The sequence below is a fragment of the Alexandromys fortis genome, unplaced genomic scaffold, assembly GCF_014885135.2.
Source record: "Alexandromys fortis isolate MF-2015 unplaced genomic scaffold, M_Fortis_MF-2015_v1.1 scaffold_83, whole genome shotgun sequence".
Classification (NCBI taxonomy): domain Eukaryota; kingdom Metazoa; phylum Chordata; class Mammalia; order Rodentia; family Cricetidae; genus Alexandromys; species Alexandromys fortis.
Genome location: NW_026068001.1, coordinates 4,101,778 through 4,124,735, shown reverse-complemented (window position 1 = coordinate 4,124,735; position 22,958 = coordinate 4,101,778). Strand labels below are relative to the sequence as shown.

The 22,958-nt window shown below is 35.8% G+C and overlaps 1 protein-coding gene across 1 annotated transcript in view; it reads left to right on the top strand.

Annotated features, from left to right (window-relative positions):
- Maoa (monoamine oxidase A) overlaps positions 1-22,958 on the top strand; it is a 66,996-nt gene that overhangs the window by 29,873 nt on the left and 14,165 nt on the right. The window contains exons 4-8 of the mRNA XM_050160828.1: positions 14,753-14,857; positions 15,538-15,629; positions 19,457-19,598; positions 21,739-21,888; positions 22,557-22,716. Of these exons, the coding sequence (XP_050016785.1) occupies positions 14,753-14,857; positions 15,538-15,629; positions 19,457-19,598; positions 21,739-21,888; positions 22,557-22,716 (649 nt within the window). The remainder of the gene's footprint in view (positions 1-14,752; positions 14,858-15,537; positions 15,630-19,456; positions 19,599-21,738; positions 21,889-22,556; positions 22,717-22,958) is intronic.

Sequence of the window (22,958 nt, the reverse complement as noted above, 5' to 3'; positions counted from 1 at the left end):
GTTTCTTTATTAACCAATGGTAATAAAACATATTCACAACATACAGAAGGGCGTCTCACATCAGATGGTAAATTCAAAGCCAGTTTAGGCTATATACTACCTTGTCTCAAACAACAAAGTAGTTATTAATCTCTGACTTGTTGCTGTCTCATGGTCATGCACCTCAGCACAATAGCTCTATTAGGTCATAATTATTAAATATGTGGTCTATGGAAACTTTGGTGATAAACTCATGCATCACTTGCATTTTGGACAACAAATGGTGTATTTGAATCTCTCCCATACAGCCATGCTTGGTGGTACATGCCTATAATCCCAGTACTTGGAAAGTGGAGGCAGGAGGTTCAAGGGGTTTAAGACAAACTTCAATTTCATGAAACTATGCATTAATAACCCCCTTCAAAAATAAAAACAATCTCTGCCATGTACTTGATTCTTCAAGGTCAGCATGGTAGTAATGATAAAAGTGTAGCCCTTACTGTGTTCCTCTATGGAGACCTTACTGTGTTCCAGGCCTGATTTCAAAGTTTTATTTCTGTTATTTCACTTAACTCTTACTCTCCTGAAGGCTCTTATATAGGGATTGTAGCTCATATTACCGAAAAGGCCTGAGTTTCAGAGGCCAATTAACCTGCCAAGTAAAGAAGAACCACTGAGAAGGAATGCAAATCAAACTCTTTCTACTCCTCTGTGCTGTGGGGGGTGGGTGTAGACTCCAGGAAGCAGCTTTACATTTTGTATTGTTCTAGTTCTTTGGATGCTTCTTTTCTAAGCGTCATCTCATGTTTGTTCCTGTGTCCCCATGTGTGAGGCTGGTGGGATTTTGTGCAGTCATTTGGTCCAGAAGCCTAAAATAGCAATGTTATAACACTAAGTGTAGTGGGTGTTCTAAATATGATGAGGAAACTATAAATGGAGATTTTTATAGTAAGGAAAAATAGGAAGATATTGAATTCACTATTCTAGATAAGATTGTTAATTAATGTTTTTAATGAATGAGTTCCATTAAGTAATAGAAACATTTTGTTAGGTTTTATAGTGTGTGATGAAGGATATGGAGAGGGAAAACCCAATCAGAACCTGAACAGGCATTTTCAGGACCTGCTTTGAAATAGATTGAGATATTGATTCATTCTCACTTTCTCCCTATATTTTACATCCTCTCTAAGTAAAACTGGAGTCAGAAATATGCACTAAACATTTAGTTTTAGAGAGTGGTGTGATAAAGCTTTATTTAAAATTTCAGAAACTTAGTAACAACATGGTATTTTTCCTAGTGCTAGATTTTCTATTCTGTCTATGACTATTTACTCCAGGTTTCTAAGCTCAAAAATGTTTCAGAATGTGTGTGTCCTAGAATACTAAGTATATGTTGTTGTTGTTGCTAAGAGATGAACTTGGTTTCAGCCAAAGTATCCTGTAGAAGACAAAAGGTCTGCTTTTGTGTTACTTCGTCTCAGTGCTTACTAATATGACCTTGTTTTTGACTCTTGGTTTAAATGTGTTTCTTTTGAAAAGGGGTATTTAATTTTGAGATTGTTTTAGCATCTTTTCTATACTAATTTGTAAAATATGGTTCTTTTATCTCAAGAAGAAATTGTAGTTTTACTTCCAACCCCTTTCACAAACCTGAAAAACCAAAGGGTTGTTGCTATCCCTTTTAATTTGCTAACTGCATCCTTTCTGAGTTCATGATACTATTATTGCTTTTTACATCATTGTGCTTATAGACGTTTTATCTCATTTGAATTTCCCATTTATAAGTAGAATTTTTGTTTGTTTGGTTTGGTTTGTCGAGACAGGGTTTCTCTGTGTAGGTCTTGCTGTCCTGAAAGTCACTCTGTAGACCAGACTGGCCTTAAACTCAGAGATCTGTCTGCCTCTGCCTTGATGAGGAAGGTCATTGGTCAAGTAATAAAGAAACTGCTTGGCCTCATAGATTAAAACATAGGTGGGAGGAGCAGGCAGAACAGAATGCTGGGAGGAAGAGGAAGTGAGCTCAGACTCGATAGCTCTCCTCTCTGGGGCAGATGCCTCAGACAGAGGCCATGCTCCCCTCTCCCTGGCAGACGCCATGAAGCAAGCTGCCAGGTCAGACATGCTGAATCTTTCCTGGTAAGACTGATGTTACACAGATTATCAGAGATGGGTTGATTGGGATATGAGAATTAGCCTGTAAGGGCTAGAGTTAATGGGCCAAGCAGTGTTTAAAAGAATACAATTTGTGTGTTGTTATTTCTGGTGTAAACCTAGCCGTGAGGGAGCCGGGCCAGACGAAAAGCAAGCTCGCAGCTCCTACAACACTGCCTTGCAGGCACGCAGAATTAAAGGTGTGCGCCACTAGACCTGGTGGATAGGTGTTATTTTTTTAAAACAGCGGCTAAAATATTTAAATATATTTAGTTTGATTTATCAAATATACAATATAAATGTGTATGCAGGTAGCTTTTAAATAGTTCTGAATAACTTACACACACACACAGAAAGAGAGAGAGAGAGAGAGAGAGATTGAGATTGAGAGAATTTTTTCAAAAGATTTAATTTGCTGCTGTGGATCACCAGAGATCTAAATGACAGAATTATAAGCTTAAAGCTTTTGACACTGGGTTTTCTCACAGCACTAAAAGCAAATGCCACTATCCATTTCCTCTCAGAAGCTCCTTTCTATGTTCTTTATATTCCGAGATACCACTCAGATGTGGTTTCTATAGTAGAAGTATTCTACTCAGTCAAAGTGTAAGCCCATAACATGGTTAAGAGAGGTTAGTAATTTTTTTCTATCATTACTCACCATTTTAGGTATATAACTCATTGTCATTATATGCATTCATACTGTTGTACAACCATTGCCACTAACTATGCATAGAAATTCTCATGGTACTGGCAATGAAACACAGGAACAGGTGCTATCTCTTTTCACAGAGAGCCCTTTTGATCTTTGCATCCTTTCTTCTTCCTTCTTTTTCTATCCTTTCCACTCTGGTTTGTTTGTTTGTTTTGAGACAAGTTCTCACTATATTGCCTCAACCTTCAAAGTATTGAGATTACAGAGATTCACCGTCATTCCTGGTTATTCTCTCATGTTTTATTAGTGATAATTCATTGTAGGAATTTTCTCTAACCATTCATTGAAAAGTACTAGAATTGCCTTGCTGTCTTGGAGTGGTTAGATATGAATGATTTTGTTTACATCAGGTTGTGGATCTGGAATCACCTTCTCAATTGTAGCTTTGGTATTTGGGTTAATAGTCATAATAACTTTCTGAGTGGAATGAAACATTAAATAAACAACTTTCTCCAGAGAAATTATCCTAGTCTGTATGATATCATCCAAGATGAAAATATCCTCTTTCTTAGAGAAAACCAACTCTTCTTCCCTTTACAGCTAGCAAGTGTTAATAGTTCATCAACTAGGCATGTTACTTCACGTCCAACATTCTGTGTAGCTCCTGATAAGTCAACCATGCTCCAATGGAAGGTTACATACACATCCACGAATATTTGAGCAGCACAAATTAGTCTTGATGTTTTTTAATGCACAAAAGTTGGATAGGTAGTTAAGGGAGATGGATCTGAGAAGAGTTGACTAAATATGATCAAAGCATGTTCATAGTTCTTAAGAACTCATTAAATATTTTTTAAAGAAGGAAGGAAGTCTCCTTTTTCTTTTCCTCACTTTTGCTTCCTTTGTGTTTCCATCTCTATTAACCCCTACCTTTACACTACAAAACATATACAAACTGCATTCAAAATGCTTACTATTTGGTCCTCATTTTTCAAACTTCTCCAGAGTTGCATTGTATCAATTGAAACCTGAAAAACATTCCAGTGTCTTATGAATCCCATTCTCATTCCATTCTGGGCACTTCCTGAAGAAGTGAAATTCAGTTGTCCCATGTTGGTCAAACCAGAAAGTGTTTTTGCCATTACCCAATACTCTGCCACTTGACAAGATTGGTGCTGCCGTGTAGTTCTCTGTCTCAGATATAGACTCAAAACCTTTTCACCTGTAGGTCAAATTTAAAGAATACCTTTTGAAAACTTGATGGATCTTAGTATTTTAGTGACTGTTTCTACTTAGATGAGAAAAATAAGTTGTAAGAATGTCTTTGGTTCAAGGACTTATAGAAATGACATAAAATGACAGTTGTGAGAGCCTCATCAATAACTATCCTCCCCAAATATAATTTGAAGTTAAAAACATACAAATAATGATAATAATATCAATAACTAATAATTGAACTATCCAGTACTATTTCTATAGAACTTCCTTTTATTTTTTGAATTGTATTTGGGTTTCATGTAATCAGAAGAAAATTCTCAATGGTACCATACAAATATTCTCAAATATTAATGCCCACTCAGTATAATTTGTGTAAGTATTTTTATTCTAGAAGATTGTTCTCATGTTAACACTTTCAAACAAAAGGAATGATTACTAAACTCTTCCATTTATTTCATTCCCATACCTTTCCTGTAATTTGTCAGACTCACATGATATACATGTGAATTGCAAACTGAGATTTAATTTTATGTGTTTGTCAAAGTACTCTGTGGCCTAGTTTCCATAGTTATCCAAGAGGTAAATGTCTCATAAAATCAGATGTAGGAGATAATAGGAGGGAATCAATTTGGCAGCACTTGCTGGCTAATGTGATAAAAGGAGATCCTGGAGCACAGAAATTAGAACAGCTGCTAATTAATTATTTGTGCATCTACTACTGGAATAATCTTTAGTACTTGTGGCTATTTAAAAAAAAATACTTCTTTGATGTCCAAATACTAGGAGGATTGTATTTAGTCTGGTGTCTGCAGATCCTAGAGCAATCTAGTTAAGTAATTTCTTCCAATACAAAGGCAGACCTGCATCTGTCCCATCGTTGGAAAATACAACATGGACATACTCAGCTAACAGTCTAGCTATCAAACTCTGTTATGCCTTGATCTTTTATGACATGTTTTCTTATTTTGTTGTCTTGTGATAAAGGGAGAAGTGCCTATGGCAGAGATTCTGTACAGAGCCCATGATACCTTTTATTTTTAACTAGATATGCAAGTCATTTCAGTTTATTTCACCTGTATAATGGGATGATGTACCCTCTTGTACAGAAGGGTTCCAAGTGAGAATATCTTCTCATGGGTTACAGGTAGAACATTCTCTCATGCTGTCTCAGTATTCTGCCAGTATAAGCAAGAATGTGAAAAAATAATATCTATGGAAATATTTTCCGAGTATGTACTTTCTAAATGACATCAATCTAAAAACATGCACTGCATGAGTTTGGTAGTCATTTACATTTTGGAAGTACTCCATATTCTAAATTTGTATTAGAGAGTCAAGATTCCCATTAGCAAATTAAAAGTCCTACAGAGTCAGGCAATAAAAAAGATTGCTTTACTATAAGCCAAGATTTCCCAGATTTATGACCCTAGGGCCCATTTTCATATAGTATCTGGAAAGATTAGTGTGAGAAATGCTATCATATGAAATGATTTTAGAGATTTACAATTTAAATTCACAAAGAGACTAAATCTTCTATCTTTCTCCATTCCCTTCATCATCTTCCATATAGTAAGTTCTTATCAATTTGACAGTAATGTTGGAAAAAGTTTGTATGTAGAACTGATACTAAAAGTCAGTGCTGAGCGGGGCAGTGATGGCACAAGCCTTTAATCCCAGCACTTGGGAGGCAGAGGTATCTGAGTTTGAGGCCAATCTGGTATATAGAAACTCTGCCTTAAGAAAACAAAAAAACAAAAAAAAATCAAAAAACAAAAACTAACGAAAAGTCATTGCTGAGTTAGCATTTTACTAGAAGTTGTTATTTTTGTGAGGCCATGGAAGGGAGGAAAAAAGAGGGACTTGTTTGTGTTGAAAATGATCAAACATTTTCTGGGAAAGCTAGATGTGATACAAGCTAGGCTCTAAAAAACAGGCACCTCATTTTCCACTTTGTATCTTTTTTTTAAACAAACATTTATTGGAACTCACCTAGTCACAAGGCAGTCTAAATAGAGCAGGTACAAACACATTTGAAGCATAGTCTGTCTTCTTGGGTGCATTGAGAATAATCTGAAAAGTTAGCCACGTGTATAAATCAGTATAATATAGTGGAGAGCCTGACAAAAGGCAGGGGGTCATTTTCTTGTCATTCAGTAGAGGATGCACAAATGGTTTATGACTGAGGTATCTAGGTGGGATTCTTGAGACCACATCTTTTCAGGTCATTGTTTGCTCATACATATAACTTCCAGGTCTAGGGGCATGCCTGATAAGTTCTCAAAGGAGAATCCAGCTCAGTGGCATTGTAGGATTGATCTGGCTATGTCTTACTAACATGGAGGTTGATGGGGTGGTAGTTGGTATGACAGGAATCTGAACTAAGAGCATAATAACATAAATTTAATTCTGTCTGTTAGGCACTAACGGGGTTTAAACATAATCTGTTTATACATACATACCTCTCTACAAGTATGCTTAAAAACAATGTATATTATAAATGACTGAATATCTTTAGGCATATATAACATAAAATTCATCTAGCTACCCATATTATATTACCTTATGATGCATTTGCTAATGATAATACAGTGTTATCTAGGAGCAATGAAAGGAAGAGAAATCAGATATGGAATTAGAAGTATATGAAGAATGTAAGAAGAGTAAAATTGTAAATGGAAACTGCGCGTTTGTTTCCATGCTGCCCGGACCTGAATAATTACACAGAAACTGTATTAATTACAATTCTGTTTAGCCAATAGCTTAGGCATATTCCTAACTAGATCTTGTATATTAAATTAACCCATTTCTATTAATCTATGTATCATCATGAGGCTATAACCTACTAGTAAGGTTCGGTATCCTTCTTCAACAGCCACATGGTGTCTCTGACTACGAATTCTTTGTCCCTGCATTCAGTTTATTTTGCCCACCTAGCTCATGTCTGCCCTGCCATAGGCCAAAACAACTTCTTTATTAACCAATGGTAATAAAACATATTCACAGCATACAGAGGGGAATTCCTCTGTATTAAATGAATAATTCTCTAAAAACAAATTAGGAAGGCAGGCATGGGGCTATAATCCTAGTACATAGGTAGTTGATGTAGGAAGATCGCAAGTTTGAGGCTAGCCTGGGTTATAAACACCTGTGCCTTCCCACCCCTTAAAAAGAAAAGTAGGAAAGAATAACAAATGAACATCTAAAACAGAATGGATCATTTCCCTTAGTGTTTTTGGGTTGTTTGTTTTGACAGGGAGGGTCTTTCTGGTTTGAAATTTGTGATCCTCCTACTCCTTAAGCTTCTCAACTGCTAGAATTACAGATATGTCCTACAATATCCAGCTTTATTGTTTTTGAAGTTTAATGAACATAAATTAAAAACAGATTGTGTTAGCAAAATTGAGCATTTTTACAATTTTGGCATTTTTTCAAACAATGTCATTAACTTTGCCAATAACCATAGATAATGAATAAGATGATTTTTTTTAAAATAAGTACTAAAGGGGGCTAGAGAGATGGCTCAGCAGTTAAGCGCATTGCCTGCTCTTCCAAAGGTCCTGAATTCAATTCCCAGCAACCACATGGTAGCTCACAACCATCTGTAATGAGGTCTGGTGCCCTCTTCTGGCCTTCAGGCATGCATGCAGAAGAAATATTGTATACATAACAAATAAATAAATAAATATTTAAATATTTAAACAAATAAATACTAAAATATAATAATGGACAACTATTAGTATCAGGATGATCTGCTACTTATTAAAAATGTAGATTCCCTGGTTCAACACCCTGATATAGTAGGCCTAATGATAGGATATACTCCATATTTAAATAGGTAGCCTGGAATATATTCTGAAGTAATCCAGAAATACTGCAAACAAAAAGAGTTTAGTTGATCAGTGGGAGTTGAAGAGATGGCTTGGTGGTTAAAAGCCCTTGCTGCCTAATACTAATTTGAACTTGGATTACTGGAACTGACTTCTAAAAGATTGTCTTCTGATCTCCATATGCATGCTGTAGCATGTGTGAGCCTGTACACACACACACACACACACACACACACACACACACACACACAAATGATGATGATTATAATGATGATGATCAGAGCTGGAACACACAACAGTTTATGATATTCACAGTTTATATATCTCTGTTCAGCATGATTTCTCAGTTTTAATATTGTAGATGAGATAACTCTTTGTTTTAGAGGGCTACCCACTTCATTATAGGATGCTTAACATCATCTTGTGCCCAGTTCTAACAATCAAGACTATCTGCCAACATTAACAAACATATCTAGGGAACAAACTCTCCCTTGGTTGAGAATACTTACTTACTCTAACAATACTGATCATTCTAGCTTAATGATTAATCTACATTGTTTAGATTAAAGAAGACTACATTCCCAAATAAAATGTTCTTGCCTATTGTAATGGTGTGCCCTTGTATCCTCTTAGCTGTTCTATTCAAGTACTTAAGCACATGAAACTCCATTATAAGTTTGTGTGGGATTTGGTATAAGGTAGATAGATTCTCCCTCAAATGCTTTATGGAAGAATTTTCCCGCAAAAGAGCCAAGTGATCACAATATGATACTTTATTGGTCCTACTATATATAACCTGGAGACTGTGTTATGGGAAGACACTCGGACAAATCTTTAAATACAATAAAATAATAAAAATAATACCACAAATGAAGGTTAATAGAATCTAAACAGTAGAGAGGTGAATTCTGTGTGAAATGAGAAACTTGTTAGTTTTCATTTTAATGTCATTTAAGGTATTTTAAAAGCCAAGTACTTTATATCTGTTCCTCATCCTTTCTACTCTATCCTTCTTTTTAGCCTTGGAGAGAGCGTCCTCTTTGGAGTTTAGAAGTAATATAACCATTCCAGATCATGCTGTTCCAATGCATTTACTCATTAATTCATAAAACTGATTTTGAGAGTGAGGATACAGTTAAGTGTTAGAGAACTTGATTAGCATTGCAAGACTCTGTATTAGATCCATAGTGTGCATAGATAGACAGGCAGACAGATCTATAGTGTGCATAGATAGACAGGCAGACAGATCCATAGTGTGCATAGATAGACAAACAGATGGATGGATGGATGATAAGTGACACAAAAGAGTTTTTAAGGAAGCTTAGAATAATAAGTAGCAAATTGTTCTACAGAGGTGCAGTCTTCAGTATGAGCCCTATTATCATTTGGCTAATAAAGCAGCAGAGCTAGTGAGTTAGAAGTGTAATGGTGGAAAGATGGTAACCTCTACTTAAATAATATAAGCACCAGGAGTTTGTGGCACATGCCTTTAATCCCAGCACTCAGGAGGCAGAGGTAGATGGATCTCTGTGAGTGCCAGGACAGCAAGGGCTTTTACACAGAGAAGCCCTGAAAAAATAATATGAGCATAAGTATTGTAAGATTTAATTTTGTTTATTAATATTTTTTCTTTGAGACAAAATATTGCTGTATAGCCCAGGTTCTCCTTGAACTTATGATTCTCCTATGTGAATATCACTTGAGTCAAGAGTTTGATACTAGCTAGCCTGGGTAATATAGAGAGAGTATCTCTCAAAACCCTTTTCAATTTAAAACCAAAATGAATCTGGATGGGGAGGCACATAGCCATAATCATAGCACTCCGTGAATAGCAACAGGAGAATCATGAATTTGATTCTTTATCTAGTAAGACTCTTATGTAGTCTATACTACATTATCAAGACCATCTCCAAAACAATAACAAAACTTCACACCCTCTAAAACAGCTATTGTTAAAAAGACAAAAACAGTATTGCATAAAGACAAAGAGGTCTTAGAACCCTCATACATTACTGGAAGAAAACATAAATATTGCCCCAACTTTTGAAAAGTAGTTTAGCAATTCTTAAAATTGAAGTGGGGAAGGACAGAGAATGACTACTACAGAGTAAGAGATTATACATAGGATGGAGAAAATGTTCTAAATTTGAATATAATCGTGGTTACACTCTGACTTTAAATGGATAGATTATGAGGTATGTGACTGATAGGTTAATATGGCTATTAAACGGCTGTGCATCCTCCCAGTATTTTCATCTTTCTCTTTACTATCCTTTACCCCTAAATTAATGGCATCTGTGAAGGAGGGAAAATACTTTTTAAAGGCTGCCCTTCCAGTGATTTTTTCCAGTGATTTTTACAATTACCCAAAAGTCTACAGAAAAACTTGTATTGTTTCTATTTTTTACAAAAAAATATTTTGTACTGTTTATCCTAATTACAATTGTGTAATTGCTTTTGTTTAAATTTCTGTAAATAGCTAGAATATTTTGGGAAGGACCACTTCCTTTTGCTTAACTAAAATATGAAAGTATTAAGAAGAGAAAACTCTTCCTTGTGCCAGTCAGGAAGACTAATTTACTTAGTCTAAACAGTGTATCTTGTGGTTTATGACAGCCATAAACTATCATGTCCTGTTAATAGTCTGCTATTATTATGAACATTGATAGACTGAAGATGTGATACTCAAGTGGACTTAAATATTTGGGAGTGTGATTCCAGGAACATTGTATTCTACTCAACATAAATTTCTGCTGTTTCAGTCCTTCAGACAGTAAAAGCTATTTTGAAAAAATAGTATGATTTCAGAATATAGGCATAACCTGAACAACTGCTACTCTAGGTTCTTTATTTCCTTTTATTTTTTAAAAGTATTAGTCATTTAGAAGTAGGATTTTAGAGCTTCAGCCTTACTCTCAGGTCATGAAGTCATTTCTTGAAGAGAATTCATTTCAGATTGAGAAACTGCTGACACCTTGCTGATAAGTTATGGAGTCTCGTTTTGGGACACTGAGAGAGCCTCTGCATCTTTCCCTTAGCCAAGAGACATTCTCAGTGCCTCTTCCAATATGCCACACATGTCAAAGTAGTCTCCAGTTGTGTAATCTAGAAGTAGCCATTGATAAGTAAGCCCTTTTAGGTGTTTGTGAGAAAGGAGGAGGCTGTTGCCTTAAAGTTCCCAGTTCCTAGCAGCATCTGTGTGCTTTTGTAGCAGATTTATGTTTTCTGGAAAATGAAAACAGAAAAGCCAAAACTGTTAAAGAGGAAACTACTTGATGTCTTTGTCAGCAGGATAAAAGTTTACATCTTTTAGACTATTTATGGCTTCCAACATTAAGGAGATTGCCAGGCTAGATTCTCCCTTCACCCTGTTCTTTGACCTTTCTGGGTCTCTGTGTGTTTATAAACACTTGGATTGAGGAAGCCCTTAAAACTTTTTGTAAGCACACTCAAGATGGTGTTGTTCTATGAGGAGAATTTCATTAGTAATACAACACTTATAATACTTCATTAACTGATTAATGAAAATACTTTTTAAAGTACTTTTTGGCCGCTGATCTACATGTTGAGCTCCATGTCAGCCAAAGTTACATAGTGAGACCCTATGTCAAAACCTTTTTTTTTTCAAAGCAGAGATCAGTTTTGCATATGACTATTGTTTCAGTACAGTCATTTATAGAAGAAATACAGATTTTTTTTTGAGATTTCAAGTTAGGGAAGAATTGTAACAAGAACCAGATATTCTGAAGGCTCTCCAGGCTCTCAAGTAAGTCCAGCCTTTCTCCTCTCCATTTTTCTTGTGTAAAATGTTTCTGGCTGTTTCTTTTAGAAAATATGTTAGTCTTTCCCAAAGATGGCTACATTTCCTTGGAAATCACACTCTTGGTGCTTCATCCTCTGTATTTTACTCTGTAGAAACAGAAAAGACACATAGAGAAGATTTGTAATTTTCTCATGTGAGAGTTCTCTTTATTTTATTAGAAAAGTTTAAAATGTATCTAAAACAAAACTATCTCCATGTTCCATCAACTATATACGAGTGAGGAAAACATTTTATGAAGAGTTTGGGAGAGGAAATTACCCTTATACTATTTTCTAGCTGCTGTCACTAGACTTTAGTTTCCTTATTTATAAAATGGAAATATTAGTAGTCCTTGCCCCCACAGAGCTGGTGCAAGCATTACATGAGATAACGCATATAAAGAGTTTCAGCTGCTGCCAGGCATGGAGAAAGTTCAATAAATGTTTGATGATGGTCATGACAGTGATAAAGGATTTGGAGTCTCAAAAAGTTGTATTGTAGCATTTCAACATAGTATTTTCTGATAAGAAATCAGATCACATAATCAACCAAGGTTATTTGAATTTGCTAGTGGAAAGGAAATTTGCTTCTTTGTCATTTAATGGATGCCATGTTTTCTTATTCAGTTGTGGGGGTGGGGAGAGTATGCACATACTGTCATGCCTTGTGCCTCTGCCTTGGTAATCAGGATTTTTTCTTGAACCTTTTTGAAAGTCTGGCACAACTTTTGATAATATGCAGTGCTTGCAGTTGACTTTCTACAGATATTTATTAATAAAAAATCAGGTTTTCCTGAGAAATTCTACTAGCAGGAAAGATTTGTGCTTTATGAATATTGAGACATCATTTACTTTTTTTTTTTTTTTTTTTTTAAAGATTTTATTTATTACATATACAATACAGTGTTCCGCCTCCATGTCAGAAGAGGGCACCAGATCTCATTGTAGATGGTTGTGAGCCACCATGTGGTTGCTGGGAATTGAACTCAGGACCTCAGGAAGAGCAGTCAGTATCCTTAACCTCTGAGCCATCTCTCCAGCCCGACATCATTTACTTTTAACCATAATTGCGCCTTGGTATTTGCAGAGGATAGATTTCAACAGTTCCTATGAAAACCAAGATCTGGGAATGCCTAAGTGCTTAAATAAAGTGGAATGTTATTTGCATATATTCTATTCATATTTTCCTGTTTACTTCAAATCATCTTTAGATTGGTTATAATATCTAGCATATGTAAATTCCAGCTAAATAATTGCTATAATTTTTGTTGAGGTAATAATAACAGAAAATGTCTATGCATGTTAAGTATAGATAGTTTTTTAATGCTTTCTATCTGCAATTCGTTTAATCTGCAGACGAAGAACCCGAGGAACCACTAAATGAACTAAATTTTCAGATAGTACCTTATAAATGATCTAGTCTGTCTCTCTTTTTCTAAGAGTCCCCCCTCTATTTACCCTTGTTTTTGCTTAGTATAGTATGTGTCACACAATAAAGTAAATGGTTTCTAGATATCATGCTGTCTTCACATTAGAAATCTTAGTACTGAGTCACACAAACTTATTTGAAGTAACAAAGGGAGTTTATGAGGCCCGAACATCACACTTCAGAATCTACAGAAAGTAGGAAAACTTTGACAAGTTAGGAACAAGAATCATGGTCTTTACAACAGAAAGTATCTGTTTGGCATGCTGTCTTAGGGAAGAGAATCCACTTTCTTCTGTACTTGGCTATGATGAAATAAATACAGGGTCAAGTCTTTGAACAGTGATTAACCAAGGTCAGATTACAAACTCATAGCTGGGCTAGATCAGGACTTGGGAAGAATTTGGCCTCTACCTATTTTAATGGCAGCTGGCACCATATTCCTTACCTAATAACTACAAAGAAGACTGGCAGTTTCCCAGAAGGAAACCAGGGTACATCTAGAAAAGAAAGATGGCTGTTGAACAACCCAAACTGGTAAATGCTTCTGATTCCACACTGCTAATAATCTGACTCTTTACATCAGACATAGTAGCCTAGCCAGCCTTCATTTATCCGGTGAAAACCTTTAAGACTTGGTCTGAAATGTGACTTGTATGTGTCTAAAGATGGTCTTCCATTTATTTGTTCTACCACTCATATTAATAAGACTATTATGGTTTCAGCATTTACACTAATATAATTTTATCTTTATATACTTATTTGTCCCAATAAGTAAAAATGAGTCAAGGCTATAATTTCCTATAAACTTAAAACACTTAATACAACATTGGGAGAAATTTTAGGAATCTTATTAAAATTAGGATTATTTAGGTAAAATATATTTACATCAAAAGAAATGTCTTTGATGTAGAAGATCCTGTTGCTTGAAAATGTTTTAGGTTAGGGTTGGTGGGTTTTGTACAGGCATGAGGACCTGAAATCAGTTCTTAAGCACCCTGGTAAAAAGCAGTCAGACACAGTGGTGACTAAGATTCTAGGCTAGGGAAGCAGAAGCAGACAGATCCTAGAGACATAATTACCAACTAAGCCAGCTAGTCTTGGTCAAACTAGTGATCTGCAAGTTCAATAACAGACCCTTCCTTAAGAAAATAAGATGGAGAACAATCACAGAAGATACCCAAAGTTGACCTGATCTTCATGTGTATCTACACAGGCAAGTCTGCCAGCACAAACTTGTGGACACATATACATACACCATACTTTATGTATCCTCTCTCCCTCCCTCTCCCACTCTGTCTCTGTCTGTCTCTATTTCTCTCTCACTCTCTCTCTCATACACACACAGAGAGAGAGAGAGAGAGAGAGACACGAGAGAGAATGATTTATATTTTTTTAAATTTTTAAATTTATTTACTTATTTTTTGTAGTCTTGGAGATGGAACACAAGACATTATATATGCTAAATAAAAACTTTATCATTTAATAATATGCACAGTCCTTTTATTCCTTCTTATTTTTAATACAGAATCTCACTAAATTGCTCAGACTGCAATTTGGAATCCTTCAACTTCCTGAGCTTGTGGGATTACAGACCTGCATCTCAGGCCAACCTGGTTCTGGTGGTTTTTGGATGCCAAGTAACTTAAAAGTATTATTCATTTTAAGTTGATTCCCTTTGCTGTTATGTTCCAGGGGAAAACTTACCCATTTCGTGGTGCATTTCCACCTGTGTGGAATCCCTTGGCATATTTGGATTATAACAATCTGTGGAGGACAATGGATGAAATGGGAAAAGAGGTAAAATGTGTGTTTGGTTTTCATGTATCATATTGCTGAAGAATAAAACTGATTAATATCTTTGTGAGGTACAGTGGACATTGCTGATTTCCAGTGATGTATGCCCTTCTAGTATAATCAGCAACTCTGCAAAACCTGGAAGGATTTCCACTTGACAGATGGAGAAAATGAATACCAAGTGTTTATATAATTTACTCAAAACTATGCAGCAAGGGAACCAGAATTCAAAGCCACTCTTGCTTATACTACTGCCTGGGTAGCTTCACTTCTATGCCTCTGAGCATATATATGACATTTCTACTAAATATCTACTTGCAGTTATGTATCTACAATGCTACTTTAAATAGTAAACGAGAGAAGAACTTTCTGCATCAAAGTTTTTGGGGGGCTAAAAATGGGTGTGGTCTTCCAATAATAATATAGATATTAATAATGACCACACTTATCCCAATTACAAGTAAATTTATACATGCTGTAATTATGAATGCTGTTATTACTATTGTTTGACAATAGCATTAAGGCATGAATTCCAGATTTATCTCACCTCTCTATGCACTTCCAAGCCAACTGTAAACACCAAGAAACAAGTTTTTAGAGGTTAACATGAAGGCTTCTCTGGAGAGTAGTAGAGCAATGGTGGCAGTTTCCTTCACTCATAAGTGTATGACCTTTCATTGCAGATCCCTGTTGATGCACCATGGCAAGCAAGACATGCTGAGGAATGGGACAAGATGACCATGAAAGATCTCATTGATAAAATCTGCTGGACAAAGTATATGTGACTACTTAAAATCATCTTTTAAAAAATCTTTCCCTCTGATCTTTTGTATCCTGTCTTGAATAGTAGTGCTGTTAAGTAATGGGAAAGATAAGAAATATAATAATTTAAGATTATTAATCCAAATATATTAATCTAAATATAAAAATATAATGATAATAACAAAGTCATGAGGTGTGAGCAGGAAATGAATAAAAGAAAAGGTAGATGTTGAGAAAACATGTGTGTTACTGGTAGATCTTCTAGGAAAGGACAAGGTCAGAACATAAAAAGTGATTGCTATGGAAGGATAGTGTCTTCCTGATAGTGTCCAAAGTAGCTATGGGGGATAAATGATCAAAAATGGAGAAGGATAGTATTATCATGGGATGATGTATATGGGCTTGAATATTCAGAGGAGTATAAATATAACCAAGATGGTGTCTTCTAGGTATAATTCATAGGGAGAGACAAGATATGTGGTTTGTATGATTGTCCACTGCCATGAATGATGAGCAAAAAGTGTCCTACTCCTTAGGATTCTGTGAAGGAAAGAGTATATTTCAGAAATGACTTAGGGTAATGTGGATACAAGAATGGTAGCAGTGGTGGTGGTGGTTTTGGTGGTGGTGGTGTGTATGTGTTTATGATTTCTTCTAGGAATGACCAGAATAGTGAGTGAATCTTAATGAGTAGGGCATATACCCAAGGAATGAGTAATAGAAACTGTGGAAAGACAAGGGAGAATAGATTAGATGGAAATGGTAATACCCATGAAGGAGAAATAGAGTTTGACACTGTTGGCATGGTGTCTTCCCAAAATGATCTGCAAGGCTGGAGTGTATTGGGTGTTTTTGTTTGTTTGTTTGTTGGTTGATTGGTTTGCTTCTTTTGGGTGGGATATATTTCAGAAACTGTCTGTACAGACAGGGAAAGACAAGAATGACGGATATGGTTACTAGAGGGATTTTTCCTGGAAGAAACTGCTGCTTGCATAAAGTAGAAAGCACGGAAATCTGGGGATTCATGACTTCCAGAAACAAGATAGGGAAGAGAGGGAACTGGAAGAAGGATGGTATATAGATACACTATTTTCTAAGAAAAATCTGAGACTCTGAGGGCAGGGCAAGTAGAGAAAGGGCATTTTGGTGTTTATCCAGGATGACCTACTTGATATTGAAGGATTGAAGAATTTGTCATATCATCTGCCATCACCCTTAAGGGCTTGAGTAAGATAGGATAGGTTAGATATTGCAAGGTGGAATGATATCTTCTAGGAATGAGTCACTAGAACAGCATAGAATCTAAGAAGGTTACATGGCATCTTCCAGGAATGAGAATGGATGCAAAAAATTGTGTACCATGATGGTATATATTCTAGGAATAATTCATAGGGGCAATGGACAATTGGAGAGAAGATTGTGGATGGCATAGTATATTCTAGTGATGTACTATTGAAACTGAGAGTGAGACTGATTTTGGTAGATGATCTCTTTTAAGAATGACTCACAGATACATGGGGAGTAGGATGTATGAATATTTGGGGGTGAGTATTTTCTAGGAGGGACTGGTAAGGATGATGGGAACACAGAAAAAGTAGCATAATTTTAATAGATGGTATTTTCTAGGACTTGAGCCACTGAGCAGTAAGGGTAGATGCTTGAATGGAATGGTATATTACAGGAGTAATGGTATATTACATAGATACAAGGGCTGAAAGGATGGGTAAGTGGTATTGGGGTATTGGTATCTTTCTACAGTGATCAACTGAATTGTAGGAAGGAAGACATGAAAACTAAAAGTTGTGAGGAGGGATAGAATCTTTCAGCAAGATACCAGCCTAACCTTTAGTGGAGTATAAGGAAATATGATCCTCATGAAAAATGTGCAGAAAAGAACCAGGGTTAGGGAAAAAAAAAAGGGAGCACTGTAGTAGTGTGGCAGGATGGTATTCCAAGGATAATCTCCAGGAATTGGAAGAGATCAGAATTGTAGGTAGTGGATCACAAAGATGGATAATAGCAAAGTGGATAAAGTGCTTGCTCTGCAAGTATAAGAACAGGATTTTTGATCCACATAAAAGCTATGATAGGTATGACAGCCTGCCTGTAACCTTGGTGCTCCAGAGGTAGAGACAAGGAATCAGTGGGGCAAACTGGGTAGTTAGGCTATCCAAAGTGGCAAGCTCCAGGTTTAGTTGAGAGATACTGCCTCAATAAATGAAGTAGAAAGAGATCCAGGAAGACACTTTGCTTCAACCTTTGCCGTCCGCCCCATGCATGGAGATGAGTTCCCACACATGTGAAAAATACACACACATGCATGAACACTACACACTTACATGCCAGTACAACATCAAACAGAATGTGCCACAGTGGTTAAGGGGAAGTAAGGTTGTATTAATGTGGTGGGTGAACATATTCTAGGTGACCAAAAGGGTGAGATGTTATCTTCTAGGTATAGGCCAAGGTTAGGGGTAAGCCTGATATTAGGTAATGTGGGAATAGTAATATCTTCCAGGAATAAGTCATAGCAGCATTTGAGAGTCAGGGAAAGACAGATAGGGTTAGATGCTAACTTCCAGGATAATTCATAGGGCCAAGGTTGGGGAGATACAAAAATAGATATAAAGTGAGGACATCGTATTTCCTATGAAATGGCCCAAGAAACATGATACCTTATATGAATGACAACAAAAGCATGGGGATACAGGATAGATGGGTTTTTCTGGAGCAGCATCTTTCAGGAATGGTATATTGTTAGTATAGGAGAGAGTAAAGAGTAGATGTAGTTGGGATGTTAGGTATTTCTTACAGAGAGGAGAATAAGGAAGATGATGTTGAGGAATATCTTCCAGGATTAACCAAGAGGGAGGGGAGAGATTCAGACTTGTGAGTGATGTAAGGCAATTGTATTTTCTACAGAGAAAATAAGGAGTAGCTTCTTGAAATGGCTTGAGAAGGGAAGGAAATTGACACATTTTAACAAGTCATTATGCCTGGAACATAGAGCAAGTAGTGAGATGAGTAATTGGAATTGAACAGCCTATAAATGCATCTATTATATTGTCTGCATGCAAGATTTTTCCATTTTAGGCCATTATAGAATTTTTAAATTTTGTTTTGTGTTTTAAAACTATGTTTTTAGTTTAGTTTAGTTTTGCTTGTGCATCAGCATGGCCTCTAACTTGCTATCTTCTTTCCTCTGCCTACTGCATGCTGAGATTATAGACCCTGTTACCATGCTCAGTTTATCACCAAAATGTTTTGAAAAATCCCCCATTGTGTTTAGCATGGCAGAGAGTACTAGAGACATGTAGGGTGATAATATGGAGTTCACCACTTTCTCTGTCCGTGTAAGAGATTATACAGCAGCATGGACCAGAGTGGAGGCAGAAAAGATGGAAAAGTGAGGAAAATCTTTAAAATAGATGAGATGTATGCCTAATGATCAAGGATATTGAATCTTTAGATAGACCATATTTGGGGCTAACCATATTTCTTAAAAGCAGAAGAAAACTTTTTCTTTTTTTTCAAAAGTTAACAAATGATTTCCTATGGACATTGGGACCATGTGGTTTTCTTTTTTGTTGTTATTGCTTTTCCAAAACAGTAGAATCACTTTCTATTTGTAAAGGTTTTGTAAAGGTTCATTCCTCTGAGTTCTGTATACATTTTTAATTAGGTTATTATTGATGCATGTGTGTGTATGTGACTGGTATATACATTTCACAGTATGTATGTGTCACGTGTGTGGAGATGAGAGGATAACTTTCAAGATTTTGTTTTCTCCTTCCTCCTATATGCATTGACATGTAATTTCTAGTCTTATTCTGTGAACAGAACTGCTCGGGAATTTGCTTCTCTTTTTGTGAACATCAATGTGACTTCTGAACCTCATGAGGTATCCGCCCTGTGGTTCTTATGGTATGTGAAGCAGTGTGGTGGCACCACTCGGATATTCTCAGTCACCAATGGAGGCCAGGTTTGTTCTGAAACTAACTTGCCAAGAACAATGCCTTGATAATATCTTCATTGTTACAATCATGTATGGTAGTATAAAATGATCTAAAACTATGTCTGGAAATTTTCTCATTTCTTTTTTTATTCCTGAAAATTCATAGCTAAAGAAAGTTTTATTTTGAATTAATTAATGTTTCATTTTGAATTATGTCTTAATAATTAAGTTCTTTCCTTTAAAATGTAGAAAAATGAAGCCATTTATATAGAAGTAATTAATTTCCAAGAATATTGTAGTGCTTATAAAATTAGTATACTTAAAATCATCTCTGTTCTTTATATAGGCTTCTTTATCCCACCTGTTTCTCACAAGTATTCTTTCTTGTTAACTACTGTAGAATGGAAATCAGTCTTCTAATTCACACAAGTCATTTATGTCCATTCTTTTCATAGTAAGTTCTGTAGTTGTATTTTAGAATTTAACTGTCCCCTTGCAATTTGTTTTTGCTTCTATACATTTCTATTACTAACGATGAAGCAATTCAACTCATTGACCAAGTACATAATAAATAATAACAGCAAAGCCTAAATACTAAATCCCAAGTCCTTAGACTCTGACATTCATTGCACATCTCTCCCTTATCCAAAGAGAATGCTAGGAATGTTATGCTCAAGTAGGATGTTAATTAATTTGTTATAGATAAATTCTAGCTTATGCTGTTACCTAAGTTCCAGAATTCTGAGTGCATTTGATGAATTTAGACTTTGTCTTCAAAGTGAACCATTGTTCTCTTCAGGTGATCATCTGAAGTCTCCAAATTAATACAGGACATTTACATTTTTAAAATGTATACTTATGAACAGAAACTCAGTATTACTCCATTTACCTCATTTTACCTTCTGAGGAATTTTACTCATGGGTTATCTGTATCCTTCATTTGTAAGGGACAGAATACTTCTAGACAAGCCCTATATGATCTTTTAGAAAGTAGAATTTTGATTTTTACTCTCAAGCCATTATCACAATATCTTTTAAAAGACCTTAACATTTGCCCCTTTATAATTCAATTTAATAAATTCTAAACACAGAAAAGAAGATAGTGAACAGATAGAACTAGTCCATGATTTTTATGGTATACTAGATTTCAAAGCACCTGTTTGGAAACATAGATCAGATTCAGTATTAAATAATTTAAATTTCTTCAGCAAGAATAAATGATAAATTTAAGTCTTAACCACTCTGTGATCATTTTTATAAAAAACTTTGATGTCCTCACTAAACGTCAGTTGCAAAAGTTACTGCATAACTACTCATAAGTGAGGTATCATAATTGTCAGTTTTGTCCTGCCCCACAGTTTACTGACATGCATTTGTAAGAACTCAAAAAAATCTCCTACAGAAGGCTAAAAATATTCCCTATGCTGTAACCAAATATGCTGTATTAAGAACTTATTTTTTTTTGGTTTGTGCTTAAGCAATATTCATGCTGAGAATAGCAGGTTACAGAAGGCAGAGAACTTCTGATCCTTTAGTGTTGCTCAAGAGAAATACTTAGCAATGTTTAAAAGAATAAACAGATCGCTATTCTGCCATGACTATGAAACTTACAGTTAGTTTTAAGAAGAAGATATTCAAAAGCTGAAATTCAGGTTCCTAGGACCTGTTTTGGCAATTTCTGATAAGGCATTGCTAACCTTAATAGCACACTAAGCTTATTCTTTTAAACTAAGGTCATGTATAATAAAATATTTTCTATGTTTTTACCTGATCAGGCAAGTAACTCCATGGGGAGATAGAAACCATATCCCCTAGGATCAACATAGTTACCTTCCCTTCTCAGGGCACCTTACATATACCATACTTGTGCAAATTTGAAGTTCCTAGGCTTGCTGTTTGCATTTGATCAGAGCAGCATTGGCATAAGAGAACATTTTTCCCCTGATATCTGATTTTATATGATAGTAATGGCTTTTCCTTGCTAGAAGCTGTGTTGATGATGATAATTGAGGTACCTTGGCTTACTCTCTCTATTCTAATGATTTTTCCCACAATTGGCTATGGCAATGATAGAGGTCTGGCATTTACCTTCTTGGAGATTTATGAATTAGCGGCAAATGTTCCACCATTCTCCTTTTATAACTTTTCTGCTTATTTTCTCTAACAGGAACGGAAATTTGTAGGTGGAGCTGGCCAAGTAAGTGAAAAGATGATGGATCTTCTTGGGGATAAAGTGAAACTGAACTCTCCTGTTACTTATATTGACCAAACAGATGACAACATCATTGTAGAGACACTGAATCATGAACACTATGAGGTAACTCATTATAATCAAAGGAGTTTATAGTCAATAGGTTTTGTGCTTTTCGCAACTTCTAATCATATATAATCTAATCAGTAATATAGTTAACTCTAGCATATATCTACTGCAAGTATTCCAGATTGACAGATTTGGTTTACTTAGTATCCGACTTTGCTTCTTTGTTGCTGTGATAAATACCATAACCAAAAGCAACTTTGGAAAGAAAGAATTTATTTGCCTTTCACATCTTGATCACAATCCACCAGTGTGGGAAGTCACTAGAGATATTCAAACAGGAGCAGAGGCAGGAATCATGCAGAAGTGCTACTAATCGGCTTGCTCCTATGGCTTGTTCATTTTGCTTCTTATACTACTCAGGACCACCTGTCCAGGGATGATACCTTCCATAGTGGTCTGGACTGTCCCATATCAATCATTAATCAAGAAAATGCCCACAGATAAGCCAACATGCCAGTATGATGGAGGCAGTTCCTCAGTTGTGGCTCCCTTTTCCAAGCTAACTCTAGTTTGTGTCAAATTGACAAAATACACCATCCCACCTATCTTGTTTTATTTTCTTGCTTCACAGATGCTTGATTTGGTATTTTTTTAATGATGCTTTGTACCCTTTGCAAAGGCTGCAACTCATGTGTCAAGTGATATTTTTGCATATTGCATTTCAGTGTAAATATGTAATTAGTGCCATTCCACCAACTTTGACTGCCAAGATACACTTCAAGCCAGAGCTTCCGCCTGAGAGAACCCAGTTAATTCAGCGTATTCCGATGGGGGCTGTCATCAAGTGCATGGTATATTACAAGGAAGCCTTCTGGAAGAAAAAGGGTAGGTTACTCTTATTTGTGTTTGAACTATTAAGTAAAGAAACCACATTTTAGGGATATTGAGAATATGCTGAATAGAAAAAGACAAATGTTTTAAAATTTGTAGAGAAATTGTAAATCTGTCTCTAAATTTCACAAAATGGCCTCAAGAGTGACTGTTGACAATGGGAGAAAAAGATGGGCATGCAATAGGAATATCAATTATGGGTCCACCACTGTCAAGCTCCTGGCATTTATCTTGCT